The sequence below is a fragment of the Fopius arisanus genome, unplaced genomic scaffold (assembly GCF_000806365.1).
Source record: "Fopius arisanus strain USDA-PBARC FA_bdor unplaced genomic scaffold, ASM80636v1 scaffold00152, whole genome shotgun sequence".
Classification (NCBI taxonomy): Eukaryota; Metazoa; Arthropoda; class Insecta; order Hymenoptera; family Braconidae; genus Fopius; species Fopius arisanus.
Window position 1 is genome coordinate 127379 of NW_011887891.1, and position 20401 is coordinate 147779.

General features: G+C 37.0%; 3 protein-coding genes across 5 annotated transcripts in view; 1 reads left to right on the forward strand and 2 right to left on the reverse strand.

Moving 5' to 3' along the window:
• The window catches only part of ck (myosin-VIIa ck), a 15850-nt gene extending 3830 nt beyond the window's left edge, over positions 1–12020 (forward strand). The window contains exons 2-9 of the mRNA XM_011314282.1: positions 1732–1787; positions 3467–3580; positions 4272–4603; positions 4753–10217; positions 10353–10449; positions 10562–10659; positions 10830–10999; positions 11245–12020. Of these exons, the coding sequence (XP_011312584.1) occupies positions 1770–1787; positions 3467–3580; positions 4272–4603; positions 4753–10217; positions 10353–10449; positions 10562–10659; positions 10830–10999; positions 11245–11457 (6507 nt within the window). The 5' untranslated portion in view covers positions 1732–1769 and the 3' untranslated portion in view covers positions 11458–12020. The remainder of the gene's footprint in view (positions 1–1731; positions 1788–3466; positions 3581–4271; positions 4604–4752; positions 10218–10352; positions 10450–10561; positions 10660–10829; positions 11000–11244) is intronic.
• The window catches only part of LOC105272254 (putative gustatory receptor 28b), a 50794-nt gene extending 30403 nt beyond the window's left edge, over positions 1–20391 (reverse strand). For both annotated transcript variants that reach the window (XM_011314292.1, XM_011314291.1), the window contains exon 1: positions 19354–20391. In XM_011314292.1, the coding sequence (XP_011312594.1) occupies positions 19354–19381 (28 nt within the window). In that variant the 5' untranslated portion in view covers positions 19382–20391. The remainder of the gene's footprint in view (positions 1–19353) is intronic.
• On the reverse strand, positions 12327–17155 carry Su(H) (recombining binding protein suppressor of hairless). 2 transcript variants are annotated; one of them, XM_011314281.1, is made up of 2 exons: positions 16710–17155; positions 12327–14923 (listed from the first exon to the last, which is right to left on the reverse strand). In XM_011314281.1, exon 2 carries the CDS (start codon positions 14823–14825, stop codon positions 13299–13301), a length of 1527 nt encoding a protein of 508 aa, XP_011312583.1. In that variant the 5' UTR covers positions 14826–14923; positions 16710–17155; the 3' UTR covers positions 12327–13298. The 2 variants fall into 2 exon arrangements, with proteins under 2 accessions (XP_011312583.1, XP_011312582.1); XM_011314280.1 differs by having other exon boundaries at positions 16633–17155.
• Positions 20392–20401: the final 10 nt, after the last annotated feature.

The window sequence follows — 20401 nt, forward strand, 5'->3', positions numbered from 1 at the left end:
ATAAAGAACTTTTTCAAAGATTATTTCAATTCCGACAAAAAAGAGCTTTTGACATTTTCTCCTAAAATCAATAATTTTTGATCAATCGATTTTTTATTAAAACGCATTTTTCACCTCATTTCAGTTTACCTCCAGCGAATTACCCATTTATCTTAAAAAATATTGATTTTACGAGAAAATGTTATAAACCATTTTTGTAGCTGTTTAAATTTTCCACAAAAAAGGTCTTTTGATATTTCTCCTGAAATCCACTGCTTCTGATTCTAATCGAGGTTCAAACAAAATTACATCTATCTGCTCCTCGGGTATTTAGGGATTAGCATATTTTTCTCACATGATATCTCTCTGTTTATCAGTGCCCACTTACAAGCTTTTAATTTATCTTCATTATTTACTCTAAAGATTAATGCAACAAAATCTCAAGTTTATGAGTTCATCACGCGAACATCTACTCGATCCTGTGAGCCATGGAATAAAAATCCCCGATTCAATAAGAATTCCAATTAAATTCCATTAAAACTCAATAAATCATCAATAATAAATAAATAATTAACAATAAATTTCCCCCATCATAAACATCTCAATTCAAATTCACCGGGAAACTAAAAAACTCAAAATAAAACGAGATATTTTTCCATTTTACCGAATCTTTGTAATTTTTTATTAACAAAATAATAAAAAATGAATGATTCTCATCCTCAAGGATTCTAACACTTGATTAATGATGATATCGAAAAATTCCATTACAACTTTACACCTACTTGCACAAACTGGTTAATGCAAGGCCTTCTACCATTTTTTTCTTTATGGAATATTATCTCTGAAACACTTCCAAGGAATTTGTTTTATTAAATTCATGATGAAATTTACTGATGCACCTGATGACTGTGGAGATGACGTGAGGTCAATGTCCAGAGAGAAAGAGTATCTTAATATCATAAAGAAATATTTGGTTGTGGAAAAAAAACAAGTTATCTAATTCTATTTATATTTTTTTTTAAGAGACAAATTTTTCAATTTGAAAAATTTAAAAATCGAGTGGAAAAAAAATTTTCTTTTAAAAGAGATTATTATTTATTTCTACTTTTTCATTTCCCATTTCACATTTGCATATTTATTCATTTATTTATATCCGTAGATTAATTAAATTTAAATATAGAATCAACGAAGAAAATTCTTTATTAAAATAGATATTTATTTATAAATTCAAAAAGTCAACAAAAATCTTTCAAGAGATTTTTCTTCCCTAACATTAAACTTCTCTTCTCTAGATTGAAGAAAAGATTCATTAACGTCTTGTTAAATAATTAAATATTTGACGAGAGTCGAGAGAGTTTCAATAAACTTTCAGTGGAAAATTTTCTCAGCCAAAGAAATCCTCAGGTGTCATCAAATATTATTTCACCTCGAGTTTAATGACTAATCCTTTAACGATCTTCAATTCTAATTAAAAATTTTGACAGAGCAATTCGCAAAAGTCATATCGAATCCAAAAAGATCTATTAAAAAAAATTATTAAACAAAATAATAAATAAAAATGATAAAAAAAATAATGATCAGAAAATGAGAATTTCATCGATTGAAATTTCTTTGAGATTTTTGCAATTTTAATTATCATTTGTAGTTTTTAATCAATCTTTTTTTTTAATAATATGAAATTTTCCGAAAAGTCTTCTATCAATTTAAGATTTAAATTGTTTATAAATTTTATCAATTTTTTATTAATTCCAGGTGGCGGGCCGGTGCGCACGTCGAACGAGACTCGAGAGATGGTCATCGTAACCCGGGTAATTTCATAAAAATAGTGCAACCGCTGTAATTACAGTAAAAATAGAATATCCATAAAGATAATAGTAATCCCCTGGACCAAACGACAGCAATAAAATTGTTCCGTAATCCCCGAATTCGAAATGATTAAAAACTCCCCAGAAAAGTTAAAATTAATTTTTCTCGTCTCTCGCTTTTTCATGAAAATCTCGAAATCTAACGCAGACATCGAAATTTTGGTAATAACATTTTCTCTAGATCTCGATCGGTTCTATAGAAAAGGTCATTATGAAAATAGCGATATTTTTTCCAGATTTCGAGATAATTGTGGAAATGTTGCGTTAATAAATTGAGGTATTTTTTATTTCGTGAGGAATCACTTTGAAAATTATAAAAAAATGATCGAAAATTATTGAAAAATCCATAGCTTTCATTCAGCAGGTTCACAAGGGTAAATATATGCGTATTTACCCAGAAATCCTACAGTCAATTTCACTGGTGATTTTATGCACGCGTACCTCTTCCCGAAAACTCGGTCAGTGGGAATCTGTAACGAGTGACCATTCACCAGAGAGCCAAAAATCCATAATTTAATATTTCGCAAAGACAAATTGTCCACGTGAGTGTCCATTGAGACGGAAATTTTTGTCTCAACCCATTAAAAAATTTCGAGTTAATCTTCCGAAAGAGGATCCCACCACCGAATTTCATCAAACGAGAGAAATTTACTTTTCACCAAGTCTCTCATCTCTCATTATCTTCCGAACTAACAGAGATATCGAAATTTTCGTAATAACCGTTTTTGTCCCTCTCAATCAACTCCGTAAAAAAGGACTTTTCAAAAATTTCGTTATCTGGCCTCAATTCCGAAATATTCACTGAAAACTACACAAATTTAAAAAGAGAATTATTCATTACTGGTTTTATAACACTAATAACCCAGAATCTAAGAGAGATAGCAAAAATGTTCAGTAACATTTTCTGAAGCCCTCAATGTCTTCTACAAAAAAAGTTCTATCAAAAATTCCATTATTCTCATTAGTTTCGGAAATATTTCTGAAAAACGCCGTAACAAATGCGAATCAATTGGCATTCATTTCCTTTAATCACCAATTAATTAAATTAAATTAATTAAATTCCACTCAACAATCGATAAAAGAAAAATCCACCGAAAACGCCCCAATTCCCCGAAATAAAACCGGAAACGTAAATTTTCGAATGACTACAGTAAGACAAACCGGAAGTGGCAGTCATTCATTGCGGGAAATATAAAAATAGTTGAGACCCTCGAGAATTATTAGACACTATTCGATAATCGAGGTGAAAAATAAAAAAGCCCACATATTCTCGATTTGTATGTGTTCACCGACCAAAGAGCGGAAAAGGCAACGCAGCGGACTCTTCTCGCTCTCCCGATGTTCCGAGACACCGAACAATTGGAACGAAAACATTAAAATGTATTATACCAACACACGCACTCCAACACAACCAATTACCAATGGCCAATTCTCTCCATCTCGATTATCCATTATAAAATCGATTATTAATTGATTACCGATTCCTCCCCCTCATCCCAACTAATTATCCAAAATAATTACACGTTTACAATTATCCCATAAAAATTAATTATAATTTCATGTAATTATTTTATTTATTTTCTCTTTAATTATTATTAATGAAAATTGTTATTCATTAATAGGGTGATTATATATGGATCGAACCAATATCGGGACGGGAATTCGATGTCGCCATAGGTGCGAGAGTCATTTCCGCTGAGGGACGAAGAATTCAAGTGAAAGACGACGATAACAACGTGAGGACAAATTAATAAACATTAATTTAACATTAATCTGTTGAGAAAATAAAGAAGAAGATTCGATTGAAAATATTTTCGCGTGATTTTTCGAAAATCTTGGAAATTTCCGATGGATTATTTATTTAATTATTATGTTCAATGTATTTATAGTAATTGTCATGTGAACAGTAATAATTATAACGATTCCAAAAATTGTTTAATGAAAAAATGAAAATATATTAATTTAACCAATTTTACGTCTCAATGCATCAATGCAGTGAAGAGGTGGAGAGAAGTGGTTTGTTGAGGAATATCTCGGAATCTACGAGAAATATCGAAATTTTCATACCGATCTTTTTTGTAGTGTGCAATGAGATCTGCAAAAAAGGTCATTACAAAAATTCCAGTATCTCCCCTGGATTCGGAGATATCCTTGAAATCGTTAATGTAGCCTAACGGCATCGATTAATAGACTGCACCGACTTTTGAAAGTAAATATCTCTAAATCCTCTAGAAATATCGAATTCATCAATTCGACCTTTTCTGTAGGCCGCAATGAGATCTGCAAAAAAGGTCATTACAAAAATTCCATTATCTCCCCTGGTTTCAGAGATATCCTTGAAATCGTTATCAAAAACCAAAATGCAGTTGGTGCCATTGATATTCAGTACTTTCAATACCATTTCAATATTTTTTAAATAATTATCAGGAACAATGGTTGACGCCAGAGCGAAGGATAAAGGCGATGCACGCCACCTCGGTCCAGGGTGTCGAGGACATGATAAGCCTTGGAGACCTCCACGAGGCTGGAATATTGAGAAATCTCCTGATAAGATACAACGAGAATCTCATCTACACCTACACCGGCTCAATTCTAGTCGCCGTTAATCCTTACCAAATTCTACCAATTTACACTGCCGAGCAGATTAAATTATACAAGGACAGAAAAATTGGTGAATTACCCCCCCACATATTCGCCATTGGTGATAACAGTTACGCCCATATGAATCGTTATGGGCAGGATCAATGTATCGTCATCAGGTAATAGGGTATAACTCCATTATTTACCTCAAAATTTTCAATAAATTTATAATTTGTTCATTAAAAAAAAAATATATATATATATAAATAATGTGAAAGCCTAAAAAAATCTCTTCTAATGAATAAAAAAATGAAAATTCCATTTCCAGTGGTGAGAGTGGTGCAGGAAAAACGGAAAGCACAAAATTAATTCTCCAATACCTAGCAGCAATAAGTGGTAAACACTCATGGATCGAGCAACAAATCCTCGAAGCAAATCCAATTCTTGAGGCATTCGGTAACGCAAAAACAGTGCGCAACGACAATTCCTCTCGTTTCGGAAAATACATAGACATTCATTTCAACGATCAAGGTGTAATCGAGGGTGCAAAAATCGAGCAGTACCTCCTAGAAAAATCCCGAATAGTATCCCAAAACGCCGATGAGAGAAATTATCACATATTCTACTGCATGCTAGCAGGTCTATCCCAGGATGAAAAAAATAAATTGGAGTTAGAAGACGCATCCCACTACAAGTACCTGACAGGTGGTGGAAGTATAACATGCGAGGGCCGAGACGACGCAGCTGAATTCGCCGACATAAGATCAGCAATGAAGGTCCTCCTATTCACCGATCCCGAAATCTGGGAGGTGCTGAGGCTGCTGGCAGCCCTCCTCCACATGGGAAACATCAAATACCGAGCAACCGTTGTCGATAATCTAGACGCAACAGAAATATCCGAGCACACAGCAGTCCAACGAGTAGCACATCTCCTAGGTGTACCAGTCCAGTCCCTAGTTGACGCCCTAACGCGAAGAACAATATTTGCCCACGGTGAAACAGTGGTATCCACCCTCTCCAGAGATCAATCAGTGGACATCAGAGATGCCTTTGTAAAGGGAATCTACGGCAGACTCTTCGTTCACATCGTTAAACGGATAAACGAAGCCATATTCCGTCCAAAGCACAAATCAAGAAGTGCCATTGGTGTTCTCGACATCTTCGGCTTCGAGAACTTCAATCACAACAGCTTCGAGCAATTCTGCATAAACTACGCTAACGAAAATCTCCAGCAATTTTTTGTCCAGCACATATTCAAATTGGAGCAAGAAGAGTATAATCACGAGGGTATCAACTGGCAGCACATAGAATTCGTTGACAATCAGGATGCCCTCGACCTAATAGCCATAAAGCAGCTCAACATAATGGCACTGATAGACGAGGAATCAAAATTTCCAAAGGGAACTGACCAAACAATGCTAGCAAAAATCCACAAAACCCACGGCACTCACAGAAATTATCTCAAGCCAAAATCCGACATCAACACATCATTTGGATTAAATCATTTCGCTGGTGTTGTATTCTACGACACAAGAAGCTTCTTGGAGAAGAATCGAGACACATTTAGCGCCGATCTCCTCCAATTAATTCACATATCATCAAATAAATTTCTGCAGACGTGCTTCGTCGAGGACATTGGCATGGGCTCGGAGACAAGAAAACGCGCCCCCACCCTCTCCACCCAATTCAAAAAATCCCTCGATTCCCTGATGAGAACTCTATGCAACTGTCAGCCCTTCTTCATCAGATGCATCAAGCCAAATGAGTACAAGAAACCAATGATGTTCGATCGTGGCCTATGCTGCAGACAACTGAGATACTCAGGAATGATGGAGACAATAAGAATACGCAGAGCTGGCTATCCAATTCGTCATGCATTCGGTGAATTCGTTGAGAGATATAGATTTTTAATATCAGGAATACCACCAGCTCACAAGACAGATTGTCGAGGTGCAACAGCCAGAATATGTCATCATATACTGGGTAGATCTGATTATCAACTCGGTCACACCAAAGTCTTCCTCAAGGACGCCCACGATTTATTCCTAGAACAGGAGCGTGATCGTGTACTAACACGAAAAATTCTCATCCTCCAGAGAAACATCAGGGGTTGGGTATACAGAAGACGATTCCTGAGAATGAGATCAGCAGCCATTGTTGTTCAGAAATTTTGGCGAGGCTACGCCCAGAGAGAGAGATACAAACGAATGAGAAGTGGATACATGAGGCTTCAGGCCCTCGTAAGATCCCGAGTATTATCCCACAGATTCAGGCATCTCCGTGGTCACATTGTGGCACTTCAGGCACGCGCACGTGGACACCTAGTCCGACGAATGTACAGAAAAAAAATGTGGGCAATAGTGAAAATACAAGCGAATGTAAGAAGAATGATAGCCCAGAGGCGTTACAAGAAGATAAAATACGAGTATCGATTGCACATCGAGGCACTAAGATTGAGAAAAATTGAGGAGAGAGAGCTCAAGGATCAGGGGAACAAACGAGCTAAAGAGATTGCCGAGCAGAATTACAGGGATAGAATGGATGAGCTCGAGAGAAAAGAGATTGAAATGGAGCTTGAGGACAGACGACGTATGGAGATAAAAAAAAATTTGATAAATGACGCTGCTAAAAAGCAAGATGAACCAGTCGATGACAGTAAACTCGTCGAGGCAATGTTTGATTTTTTACCAGACTCAAGCAGCGAAGCACCAACACCAGCACGTGAGACATCAGTATTCAACGATTTACCAGCGCCAAAAGCTGATCAGCATGAGATAATAAGTCCAGTGCAAACAGCCTCCGAAGATGAGGAGGATCTATCTGAATTTAAATTCAATAAATTTGCAGCGACCTATTTCCAAGGAAATATCAATCACCTTTACTCGAGAAAACCCCTCAAGCATCCACTATTACCCCTCCACACACAGGGAGATCAGCTAGCAGCTCAAGCTCTCTGGATAACAATTCTGAGATTCACTGGTGATTTACCAGAGCCAAGATACCACACGATGAATCGTGACACAACATCCGTTATGTCCAAAGTAACAGCAACACTTGGTAGAAATTTTATAAGAAGCAAGGAGTTTCAAGAGGCCCAAATGATGGGAATGGATCCAGACACATTCAAGCAAAAACCAAGATCAATAAGACACAAACTCGTCTCCCTGACACTGAAGAGAAAAAATAAATTAGGCGAGGATGTGAGAAGACGTCTCCAAGACGACGAGTACACAGCTGACAGCTATCAATCCTGGCTCGAGTCACGTCCAACATCAAATCTCGAGAAGCTTCACTTCATAATCGGCCATGGAATCCTAAGAGCGGAGCTACGAGACGAGATCTACTGCCAGATTTGCAAACAGCTCACCAACAATCTATCAAAATCATCCCACGCAAGAGGCTGGATTCTCCTATCCCTCTGCGTCGGTTGTTTCGCACCATCCGAAAAATTTGTCAATTACCTCCGAGCATTTATCCGTGAAGGACCACCAGGATATGCCCCCTACTGCGAGGACCGTCTAAAAAGAACATTCAACAACGGTACAAGAAATCAACCACCAAGCTGGCTCGAGCTACAAGCAACAAAATCCAAAAAACCCATAATGCTACCGATAACATTTATGGATGGCAACACCAAAACCCTCCTAGCTGATTCAGCTACAACAGCAAGAGAACTATGCAATCAGCTATCCGAAAAAATATCCCTCCGCGATCAATTCGGTTTCTCCCTGTACATTGCTCTATTCGACAAAGTATCATCCCTTGGAAGTGGTGGTGATCACGTAATGGATGCGATATCCCAGTGCGAGCAGTATGCCAAGGAGCAGGGTGCCCAGGAGAGAAACGCCCCATGGAGATTATTCTTCAGAAAAGAGATATTTGCCCCCTGGCACGAACCCACCGAGGATCAAGTCGCCACCAATTTAATCTATCAACAAGTTGTACGAGGCGTTAAATTTGGTGAATATAGGTGTGACAAGGAGGAGGATCTAGCCATGATAGCAGCCCAACAGTACTATATTGAGTATCACATCGATATGAATGTAGACAGATTATTTGCACTTCTGCCAAATTACATTCCCGATTACTGCTTAACTGGTATTGACAAGGCAATTGAGAGATGGGGTCATCTGGTACTCCAGGCATTCAAAAAGAGTTATTACGTCAAGGAGAAGGTGCCAGCACTGCGGGTCAAAGAGGATATCGTTGGTTACGCTAAATTCAAATGGCCCCTGCTATTCTCACGTTTCTACGAGGCATACAGAAATTCCGGTCCAAATTTACCCAAGAATGATGTAATAATAGCTGTCAATTGGACAGGTGTCTACGTCGTTGATGATCAGGAGCAAGTGCTCCTTGAGCTATCATTTCCCGAGATAACAACAGTGTCTAGTCAAAAAACAACGAAAATGTTTACCCAGACATTCAGTCTGTCGACAGTTAGAGGTGAAGAGTTTACATTTCAGAGTCCCAATGCAGAGGATATTCGTGACTTAGTCGTCTATTTCCTAGAGGGACTGAAGAAGAGAAGTAAATACGTGATAGCTCTCCAGGATTACAAACCACCCGGAGAAGGTGCCTGTTCATTTCTCAATTTTTCCAAAGGTGATCTCATTGTTCTCGACGAGGAGAGCACCGGTGAGACTGTTATCAACTCAGGATGGTGCATCGGTACCTGCGAGAGAACCGGTGACAAAGGTGATTTTCCAGCTGAAACAGTCTACGTACTCCCATCATTATCAAAACCACCAACCGACATTCTATCCCTCTTCAGCATCGAGGGAAGTGAAAATGGTAGAAGATTATATCCACAACAAATAAATGGAGTTGAATCGAGAGACAAACCCCACACCCTCCTGGAGTACGCAATTGATCACTTCAGAACACCACCAAAGAGAACAATGTCAAAGGCCCTGACACTGACAGCAGCCCGAAGAGGACACAACGACGAGCTATGGAGGCACTCAAGGGAGCCAATAAAACAACCACTCCTAAAAAAACTAGTGTCCAAAGAGGAATTGGCCGAGGAAGCCTGTTTTGCATTCAATGCCATCCTCAAATACATGGGTGATCTTCCAACAAAGAGACCAAGAATTGGTAACGAGTACACAGATCTAATCTTCGACGGTCCACTCAAAAATGAAATACTGAGGGACGAGATTTACTGTCAAATAATGAAACAACTCACTGACAACAGAAATAGATTGAGCGAGGAGAGAGGCTGGGAGCTAATGTGGCTTGCAACAGGCCTCTTCGTGTGCAGTCAGAGTTTACTCAAAGAGTTGACCCTATTCTTGAGAACGAGGAGGCACCCCATCAGTCAGGATTCACTCCAGAGACTCCAGAAAACCCTGAGAAATGGACAGAGAAAATATCCACCACATCAGGTTGAGGTAGAAGCCATTCAGCACAAGACAACACAAATATTTCATAAAGTTTATTTTCCTGATGACACCGATGAGGCATTCGAGGTCGACTCATCAACTAAAGCCAAGGATTTCTGTCAGAATATATCACAAAGGCTCAACCTCAGATCTGCTGAGGGCTTCAGTCTATTCGTCAAAATAGCAGACAAAGTAATATCTGTACCAGAGGGTGATTTTTTCTTTGATTTTGTCAGACATCTCACTGATTGGATCAGAAAAACTAGACCATCTAGAGACGGTGTTGTTCCACAATTTACATATCAAGTTTTTTTCATGAAAAAACTCTGGACTAATACTGTTCCTGGAAAAGATCGAAATGCTGATCTCATATTTCACTTTCATCAGGAGCTACCAAAATTATTGAGAGGTGGGGAAATTTTTTATTTTATCAAATTATAAATAAAATTATAATTTATTTTTTACCGTGAGTCAATGATTTTCTATGAATATCCGAGGATCGAGGGGAATTTCCAATTATTGGATTTTTTTTTTTCTATTCAAGGATATCACAAGTGCACGAAGGAAGAAGCTTCCAGACTAGCTGCCCTGGTCTACAGAGTTAGATTTGGAGAGAGTAAACAAGAGCTACAAGCAATACCGTAAGAAATAGTTGACATTAATTTTTGAGAGAAAAAACATTAAATTTCCATTCCACAAAGGCTATTGATTACAAAAAAAATCCTGAATTACTCTCATTTTTTTTTTCTCTAGACAAATGCTGAGAGAATTGATACCTGGAGATCTAGTGAAGGTACAAAGCTCCAACGACTGGAAACGATCGATAATTGCTGCTTATAATCAAGACGCAGGTAAAAAAAAAAAAATCGTCAACTACAGAAACTACAAAGAAAATGTCGAGATAATTTTCGAGAAGATCTTGACAGAATTGTTCTATCAATTCTAGACGAAGGATATTTAATGTGTTGAATAAGATTATTGAAAGAAAATTTCAGTGATTGTTTTTCTCAATTTTCTACAGGAATGAGTCCTGAGGACGCAAAAATCACTTTTCTAAAGATAGTCTATCGTTGGCCAACATTTGGATCGGCATTCTTCGAAGTTAAACAAGGGACTGAGCCTAATTATCCAGAACTATTGCTCATTGCTATCAATAAACACGGAGTGAGTTTGATTCATCCACAGACGAAGGTATACCCCATAATTTAATCTCAAACTGTTCGATGTGAATTTCCTAGTTCCATCAAATCGATTAATCTCAAAAACTATCGGTATTAGAGAAAAATATCAAGAGCCATTTTTTGAAGAAAATTTAATGAGGCAAAAAAATTTTCTTGTGAAATTTCCTCGTAAAATGTTTTGTCTTCGAGATAAATCGATAATTAGAAAAATTCGAAGATTCGAGTTACTGATAAATCCCTATTTTTATCAATCAGGACATCCTGGTGACTCATCCATTCACAAGAATCTCCAACTGGTCATCAGGGAACACCTACTTTCACATGACAATCGGTAATCTAGTGAGGGGCTCAAAACTCCTCTGCGAAACATCCCTAGGTTACAAAATGGATGATCTTCTCACCTCCTACATATCCCTAATGCTCACAAACATGAACAAACAGCGAACAATAAGAATACCCAAGCAATAATAATCGCTCATAACTCAAAAGACAAATTGCACGTTAAAATTTCACGAAAATTTAATTTTCGTCAAGAGTATTGTATAATCTAGATTTTTTTTATACCTAGATATTGTAAAATAGAATTTAATCATTTGTTTTCGCACTGTTCTCTCGAAATTATATATATTTTTTTGAATGTTCACCAACACAATTTTGTGCAAGTGGAAAAAGATGAATTATCCATTCCCCATCCATCAAAAAATCCTCAAAAAAAAAAAAAAAATTCATCTCCCCCCCCCACCATTCCACAAAATTGTAATTCATGAATGAATGAGTGTAAATATTCTAACAACAATCATGAAAAAAAAAATATTCCTATTTATACAGAGTAGTTCTATTTGAGATTTATAACGCGGAAATCATATTTTACTCCCAATAATCTATTTTTCATAAAAAAAAATCTTTCCCCAGTTTTTTTTTTCCATTAGATTCCCCTTATTTTTCTCGTCTCGTGTGAACATCTGATGAATTAACGTCTTCAGTCACAATGAGAATTATTTAATTGTGGGTAAATTCCCACGTTTGAATTACCAACATTCCACGTTGGTAACAATAATAAAACATCCAAAGTAGGGATGTTCCATCCAACAGCGGATTTCGATTCTTATCTCGTTTCCTCTTTTAAAATGTGCTATATATGCACGTGTATTATTAATTTTTTCCTCACTATTTTTTCACAATTTCTCAATTACCCAGATTTTCCCTCTATTTTCCACAAAAAAAAAAAAAAAACATCCCCTAAACTTTCACCAGCATTAATCATAATGAGATTCAAAAATCGAAGAGATATATAAAGAGTGAATAAACCATAATAAAATAGCATTGTTACAAAAAGAAAATTGTATACTCCTTTTATTTCTCACTCGTCAGCTGAAATTATTCCATTACAAACTCAATGTATCATCCTCTTTTAAAACTATGAGAGTCATTAAATTCTAGAGTTCCCTTACATTTAGAGTAATTAATAGCTTTTTTTTTTGTGTGTACATATGTATAACGTCCATATACACATATGGAGCCATTATGCTGATGTATTTACATAGATCAGGGCATCGGAAACCTCTGAATTTCAACCTCGAATTCATTGAAAGGAAAAATCAATTCTCTATTATTCGAATATCAATTTCATATTTACATCAATGATCTCTACATTATCGTATAAAATCGTATACGATAAATCGTATACCACGAGTGTTAATCCCCACCCACTGATCCACAATAATTCACTCACTCAGAGACAAATTCTATATACACTGTTTTTTCCCTCGAAAGATTATTAAAAAGAAAGAAATATCCGGCTAAAACTACAAGACAAATTCAACCAAAACGTGAGCCCTCGATATTCTGAATGAGCAAGTGATAGTGTAAATCAACTTAAAATTCTACTCTAATAATTCATTACTTCAGAGGTAAAATGTGGCAAATCAACCTGTGCCTTAATAATCCAAGGAATATCACCGAATCCACCAGAGACATCAAAATATTCCCCAAAAAATTTTAGCCAGCCCCCAAGACCTACAAAAAAAAAAAAACATTTACCGACAGCAATTCCCCATCTCCCACAGATCTCAACATATCGGCCAAATTTCATCTCCTCCCCCATTAAATTAATATCCCTACCACAGACCTATTTTCTGATCTAGAACACTCGGAAAACCTAATAAAAAATATCTCTTTCTGGTATTAAAAACTAATAAATAATCCCCTCATCACGCCGACCCCCAATCCCCAGACAACGCCACCCCACTGGAGCCTCCAAATAAATCCACAAATAATATTTATCGTGTACGTTCTCGTTGTCCTTGATATCAAAGCCCAGGCTGAGTGGGTGGATGATGAGAATTCCAAGGTACATCAGCAATAGCAGGTGGCATGCTAGCCTGATTATGCCCAATAGCTCTAGGTGCTCTCATTATCTCATCAGCAGGTGGACAATGAGGTCTAGGTCCAGGCTCCGGTGTATACGTAAACGTCAATCCAGTGGCATAAATAATTCCATCATTCCTCACCAACGACACAGGCACCTGAGTTGGCTGTCTAACCCAAAGCCACTCACCCCTGAACAACGATATATCAGGCACAACACAAAGCATTATCTCCTGACACCTGTACATCGTCTCAGCCTCGACATCTCCAAACCAAACCTGAAGATTCGGTGTAAAATTGTCCCCCTTCAGCTCCAACATAGCCACATCACCACCACCATTCAAATGAAGACTATGAACAAGTGGTACCGGTGTAACAGGTGATCTAACAGGCCCCATACCCTCGAAGAACTGATACTCAGCCTTATCAGTGCTGATAATAGTCCAGCAAGCCCCATCATTGATCATCTCCTTATTAGCCTCCTTGGGACAAGGTGTCGCCTGAAATTGTATAATCCTCTCCTGACTGAGACACAAGTACATGTGATCAGTGTCCTTCATATAAAAAGCACACTTATGCAGCTGCGACACTGGATCATCAGCCTCCAAACTAGCCATCTGCTTATCAACCTTCCTGATAACAAGTCTTGGCAGTGCCATACCAGTAACCGAGCAAACGAGCTTAACAGTGCTCCCATAATGAACATATCCATCACGAACCTGAAATTCCTCAGACTCCGATTCATTATCATCAAGCAGATGAATGGTAAAAGCCCCCCACTGAGTCGAGCTAGCATGAAAATTTCCATTCTCAACATGTAAATACCTAGTGCTCACAGTCTGCGATCTCAATCTATTGAACAGAGCAACTTTAGTACCACTTGCAATACAAAGATCAGCATTCTTCAGCGACTGTTTCTTCTTCGATGGTTTCGATATAACCTTGATCCTCTTGCTGTGAAAAACACCAATATCATGACCACTCCCATAAAACATCTTCACAGAAAGCATAAAGTGTTTCCTCTTATCCGAGTCCGATATATAAAGTGTCTTAGCAGCGCAGTACTGTTTACCATTATTGAGATCAAGCTGCTGCATATCCTGCTCCGAATTACCAATTCCAATAAAAGCACACAGCTGAGCTGATTGCTCACTCTCACCCTCCCTGAGCATCTGCTCCTGACGCATCCTCCACCCATCACCAAACAGATAAATACACGGAGGTGGACAGAAAAATCTCTTCTCATTGCCATACGATTTTTGGGCAACTTTAGCATGTAGAATAACAATCACCATATCACTTCGATCGCGCAGATAGCGCTCCATGGCTTCCCTAGTCAATTTCTGATCCTGATGATGATCCGGACGGTAAACATTTGTACCAAAACGAGGATACGACATCACAGCTGTTGGTGATGGTGGTGATTGCATTCCGTGTGCCATCGCTGGCAGACCAAACTGGTGGGGCATTATTGCACGATGATGTTCTATCACCGATTGGTCATCCACGTTCTCAATTTCGTGGTGATTGTCATAGCATGGGGTCCTCACTGCTAGGGCGATGACATCTAGAAGCATTGGTTTTTTCGAGTCAATTCGAGGGAATCATCCGTGAGCATTTCTCCATCAAGTCATTAAATACGAGAAATCACTTACTTGAGGATTGAGGTAAAGGTTTAAAATTTTTTTTTTATCACTACGGGAATTCCAGCGGATTTTTTTATTATGGAATTGAGTTTTTAACTGGAAGTATGATTATTCGAATTTACGTGTGATAAAGTGGTGATTTGATTTGGTAATGGAATCGTAAAAGGAATGAATGAATTTTTAATTGTTCTTGTGTAATTAATGAAATGTTCAATTCGATCAATAAAATAAATCGAATTATCCAATTCTGTGGACTAAATCGATCCAAAAAATTACTAATTCGAAAACAAATTAAAAAAAAAAACTTCTGATATTTCTATACGCAAGTAATCAATAAAATATCAAATTCGATCAATAAAATAAGTTGAATCATCCAATTTTATCAACAAAATCAATTTTAAAAAATCCCTAATTAAAAAGATAATTTTAAAAAATCTGATACATCAGTACAAATGAACAATTAAAAATCCACCAACACAATATTGAAAATATCTCCCCAGCTTTCATATCACCAGAATTTTCCAAACAATTGAAAAATGAATACAGTTATCCCCACCCATAACTCCCTCTTTTCCTTTTGTCCAAACTCGAAGAGTACGTGAGAAACTTTTTTGTTCCATGGATTTAATAATTAATGGAGGAAAGAAATCCTGTTCCAAATGAACCTGGGAATTACCTAGGTGTTTTTTTTTTTTTCATTTAGCGAGACAGGAAAGAGGAAATGCGTACGATACGTGGGAACATCGTGGAGGCCGTTGTATTTTTTACGATCATCATTATATATTTTTTTCTCTCCCCTTGATGAGCCCAGAATTGTCTATAAAAATAACAACTCCAATGAAATTGCACGAAAAAAAAAAAAAAAAAAACCCAACAACAACTGGGTCCACTCAATTGAATGAAAATATAACGAGTAAATTAAAAACTGTGACCTCAGTCAGTTAGTGACAATTAAAGTGACTAGTTCTGTCACTTCCGAATGCAAAAACGTAAATAGACTGTGTGCAATTTCATGTGCATAAATTAATACTCCAGTATTTTTTTTTTTTATTCAACTGGTGCATTATTCTTTGACACAATTCTTCCCAACACAATTACGTAATATTTGTATTTTTTTTTTAAATTCATTAATCACAAGAGAATTTATCGAGCCAATGAGCGATCAATCGCCTCACACACCAGAAAATAAATCCGACACTAATAATCCCTCAATTTATAACAATTATGACAATTTCCCAGACGTGGAGATTTAATTGAATAAATTCTGAGATATCAGGGGAGAAAAAATGATGATCTAGACTGAAGTAGAGGTTATAATCCCTGAGGATGACAAATATTCTGGAAAACCTTAAAAAATCACCCAATAACCAATAAAATTTAACAATTAAAAAGAGCAATTCAATTATCTATTCGTGAAATAATTTCAATTCTTAAGTTTTTCATTCATTTTTCAATTTGGAAAATTGTGGGCTGGGGGGATAATGAGGATGTGAACAATAAATTTACAGTTGATAGGATGAACAAGACAAGAAGCAACTGCTAAATATCAATAAAAAAAAAAAACCAACAACTCTTATCTCCATAATAAAAAAAAACAACCGATAAATTGATTTTAAAAATGTGTAGTCACCCTGTTATTGTTGTTCACAGCGTCCCAATGAGTGTAAATAACCAAATCATGATAAAAAATATTGCCACAAAAATCACCGTTCAATCAGCAATATCTCCAAATTATTCACTCCTCCGAATAATCCACCTCCCCACAAATAAAAGATATTCATAAACAAATATCACACATTAAATTTGACACAAACGCTGCAGAATAAATCCCCCGCTTGTGTTGTATATTCTCTCCTCCTCCAATCCATTCAAAAAACACCTGTTCACTTTCCAAATTTTCCGACAGTCCTGCCAACAGCTGAGCCGCCCGTTGATAAAAAAAAAAAAAAATTGGCGGGTAAATTCGAATAATTAACAATGACAATTCAAGAATCAAATCAATTCAAGAATTACACGTCATTGAATTCTCCCGAGGATTCGATTGATCGATTATAATTGTGTCATATCATCGATTCGAGGTAATTGACAGTGGGTGATGGCGAGAGTACGAGGTTAATTCGTCCTCTTCCTCCGACACTCACGGTGCAACTAAAACAAAACTTGGGATCCAGTGGGGAGTTATTACCGTCTGCCTCAAAGTCCCTTCAAGTTTCTATTGTTTTACCGTTGTTGATGTTGTATCGACCCCAGTGCCTCGCTGGAAATATATCCAGGAGGTGGAGGTGCCCACCAGTGCTTTTGGATTTCACACGTGGAGGATGGGGCACCAGACAACACCATTTTTTCATGGGAAATGAGTGATTATCTCGAGAATGGGCTGTTTTACTGGGAAATTCATAAAAGAATTTTTTGGAGGAAATTTTCAGAGCTTCCATAAAGTTCCTATGAAATTTTCCCGTAAACTCACGATTTTCGAGATAAATTGATATTTAGAATGTGAACAATTGAAAAATCAATTATTTTGTTGTTGGATGTTTTTGTAAATCTGTAATTATCTCGAGAATAAGAGGTTTTACAGAGAAGGTCAGAGGACATTATTTTTAGAAAATCTCTTCACCTCCAAAAAAGTTCCTTTGACCATTTCTCATAAATACACAACTCTCGAGATAAATCCATATTCACAAAATCAAGAATTAAAAAAAAAATCAGTAATTCGCTCGTTACACGCTCTTATAAATCCGTAATTATTTCTGTACCGTCGAGTTTTAGAAATGAGGTCAGAGGACCTTTTTCCCTTGAAATTCCCTCATCTTCAAAAAAGTTCCCCTGACCTTTTCTCCCAAACTCCCAGTTACCGAGATAAATTGATATTAACAAAAAAAAAAAAAAAATGCGGTATTAAAAATCAAATGACTCGACGCTATCACTCATGCTAATTAACTTCATAATCAAATCAGCTATCCGAATCATAGGAGACGTATTTATCGATGATATTGTAGATGTATCTCATTTACAGGGGACATACACATACAAATGGATTGCCTCCGCTCTCTTTATTCTTTATTCCCCGCCCGGCGTGGAATTGCTGCCGCAAAAGGATGTTGGGGTTACCCTGGAGGGCGTGGGAAAAACCTGCTGTGGGAAAGAGTGGGTGGCCTCTACCTCACATACATACCACAAATCTACTCCATCACGCACACACCAAAGTACAGAGACTTCTATGAATCAATCCCATTTTTTTTTTCCACCACATGAAAAACTAGATCTTAAAATACCACTCCCCCAGAATTTTTTACCATTATTATCATCTCAACCCGTTTTTCACCAGAAGATAAAAAAATAATTCCAAATAGCCCCCTCCAACGAAAAAAAATCAGTATACTAAACCCCGAGTCAATTTTTCGTGAATATCTCCGAATCGAGGGCTGATACCGAAATTTTTGTTATCACCTTTTTTCTGGGGCTCATTGAATACTAGAGAAAAGGTAATTATAAAAATTTCGGTAGCTCTCTTAGATTCAGAGATATCGATCGAAAAGCCGGTGGATTGGTGATAACAGAGATTTGCGAATATTTTTTATCTTTTTGACTTTTACAAATTGGTGAGTGAATCAAGTGAGAATCCGAGTTTTGATTATTCATTGATGCTTTAATATTCATTGCTTCAATAGAAAATTACGAGAAAAAAGAGATAATTTTGATGATTGGGGCAGCGTGAGAACCGTGGGAAAGACAAATTCGAGACAAGTGTATTATAAAGACTTTCGCCTTGATTTCGAGAAGAGGAGGGGATTGGGGGCTTCATCATTTCCCGTAGCTACCAAAACCTCTGACTATATGATTTTTATCCTTATATGTAACTGCACTAATTGCCTGCACTCAAATATTCATTATTCAATCAAATCAGTAGGAGAGAAGTGAAAAGTGACAACTCAATTAATCTCGAAATACCTCCTAATCCAAGAGAGATAGCAAAAATTTTATCAAAACATTTTTTGCAGAGTGGAATAAGAGCTACAAAAAATGTCCTACAAAAATTTCGCTATCTCCTTCAGATACCGAGATATTCATCTTTGAGTCTTCGCCATTGGAGTAAAAATGAAAATTAAAAGTCTCAGATTAATTGTTGAAATTTTTTCGCATGTCCGAAGACTTTCTCCTGTTTATCAGAGTTATGAATTACGATTGAGATATTGTAATTAATTATTTTTCGACGATTCCTGTGAGAATTCCAATGAACAATAGCGAGAAAATTATTCGAACGTTCTCTTCCCCTCATATCCTTCGATTTTCGAATCTCAATTATTGATCGATTAATTCGATTTTTAGATGAATAATAAAATGAACTCACCGGTGTTGGATGAAACCAAGTTTTTCATCTCTCGTACCACCACCTGGAACCTCTGGAAGAATTCTAATCCTCTGGAAAATCCCTCGATGAAAATTCACTCCACAAGCACTCATGATTACGAAAATAAAATTCACTCCACAAACACTCGCGATTTTCAAAATTAAATTCACTCACTAAAAAATCGAAAAACACAAACACGAAACGTCATCTCACATATTTATGACAAAGTCGGTAACAGGAGAACCACCGAAATATTAATAACACTTTTTTTAACCCCGGAATGTCAAATTAATTTTTTTTTTATTAATTTTGTCTCTCAGTCCACACTTCAGTGATATTGTCAATAACCAAAAAATATAATAAACGTCACAAATGTTTAAAAAACCTCTGAATTTGTCCAGAACGACACAAGAGGCGTCATCTTCTGGTTATCAACATTAAGAACACGAGAACAATATTTTATCGTCACGGAAATTGTTTATATGCTGACATTTGCAGGTGTAAATTTTACAGCACTAAATGTCACCTCCATCATAAAGTTTGTAATACGATTGAAATTGTCCAGTTATTATAGTTAATTTAACGATTTTACCGGATTTCACGGGAAAGTTCATGGAGTTGTCCTTTGTTGAGTGTCCAACACCAATTGGATTTATTCCCTGCATTTACCATTGTCCTACTCGATTTCCCCCTTAGTTGTCACCGTTAGGTATCCAGGGTACTCTCATTTCAGATCAACAGCAGCAGGGAATGCGATTTTAATCCAAAAACACGAGAAACGAGCGTCCAAGTTCGTTATTGCGAGATTTTGCGGCCATTTTTGGTGTATGCGCAGCTCAATGCGTGATGGACTGAACAAAGAGCTGATAATTTTTTCGCTCTGGCGTTCTTATTTCAACGAAATTATCGTCAATTCTCACGTATAATCGTTCATTAACGTTAGGATTAATTAATTATGTCGTTGATTATTATTATTTATTGGGTTTTACCGTTATTTAACCCCAGAACTGCGCGCAACGAACGCCAAAGCACAAAGACGGGCCGCCAT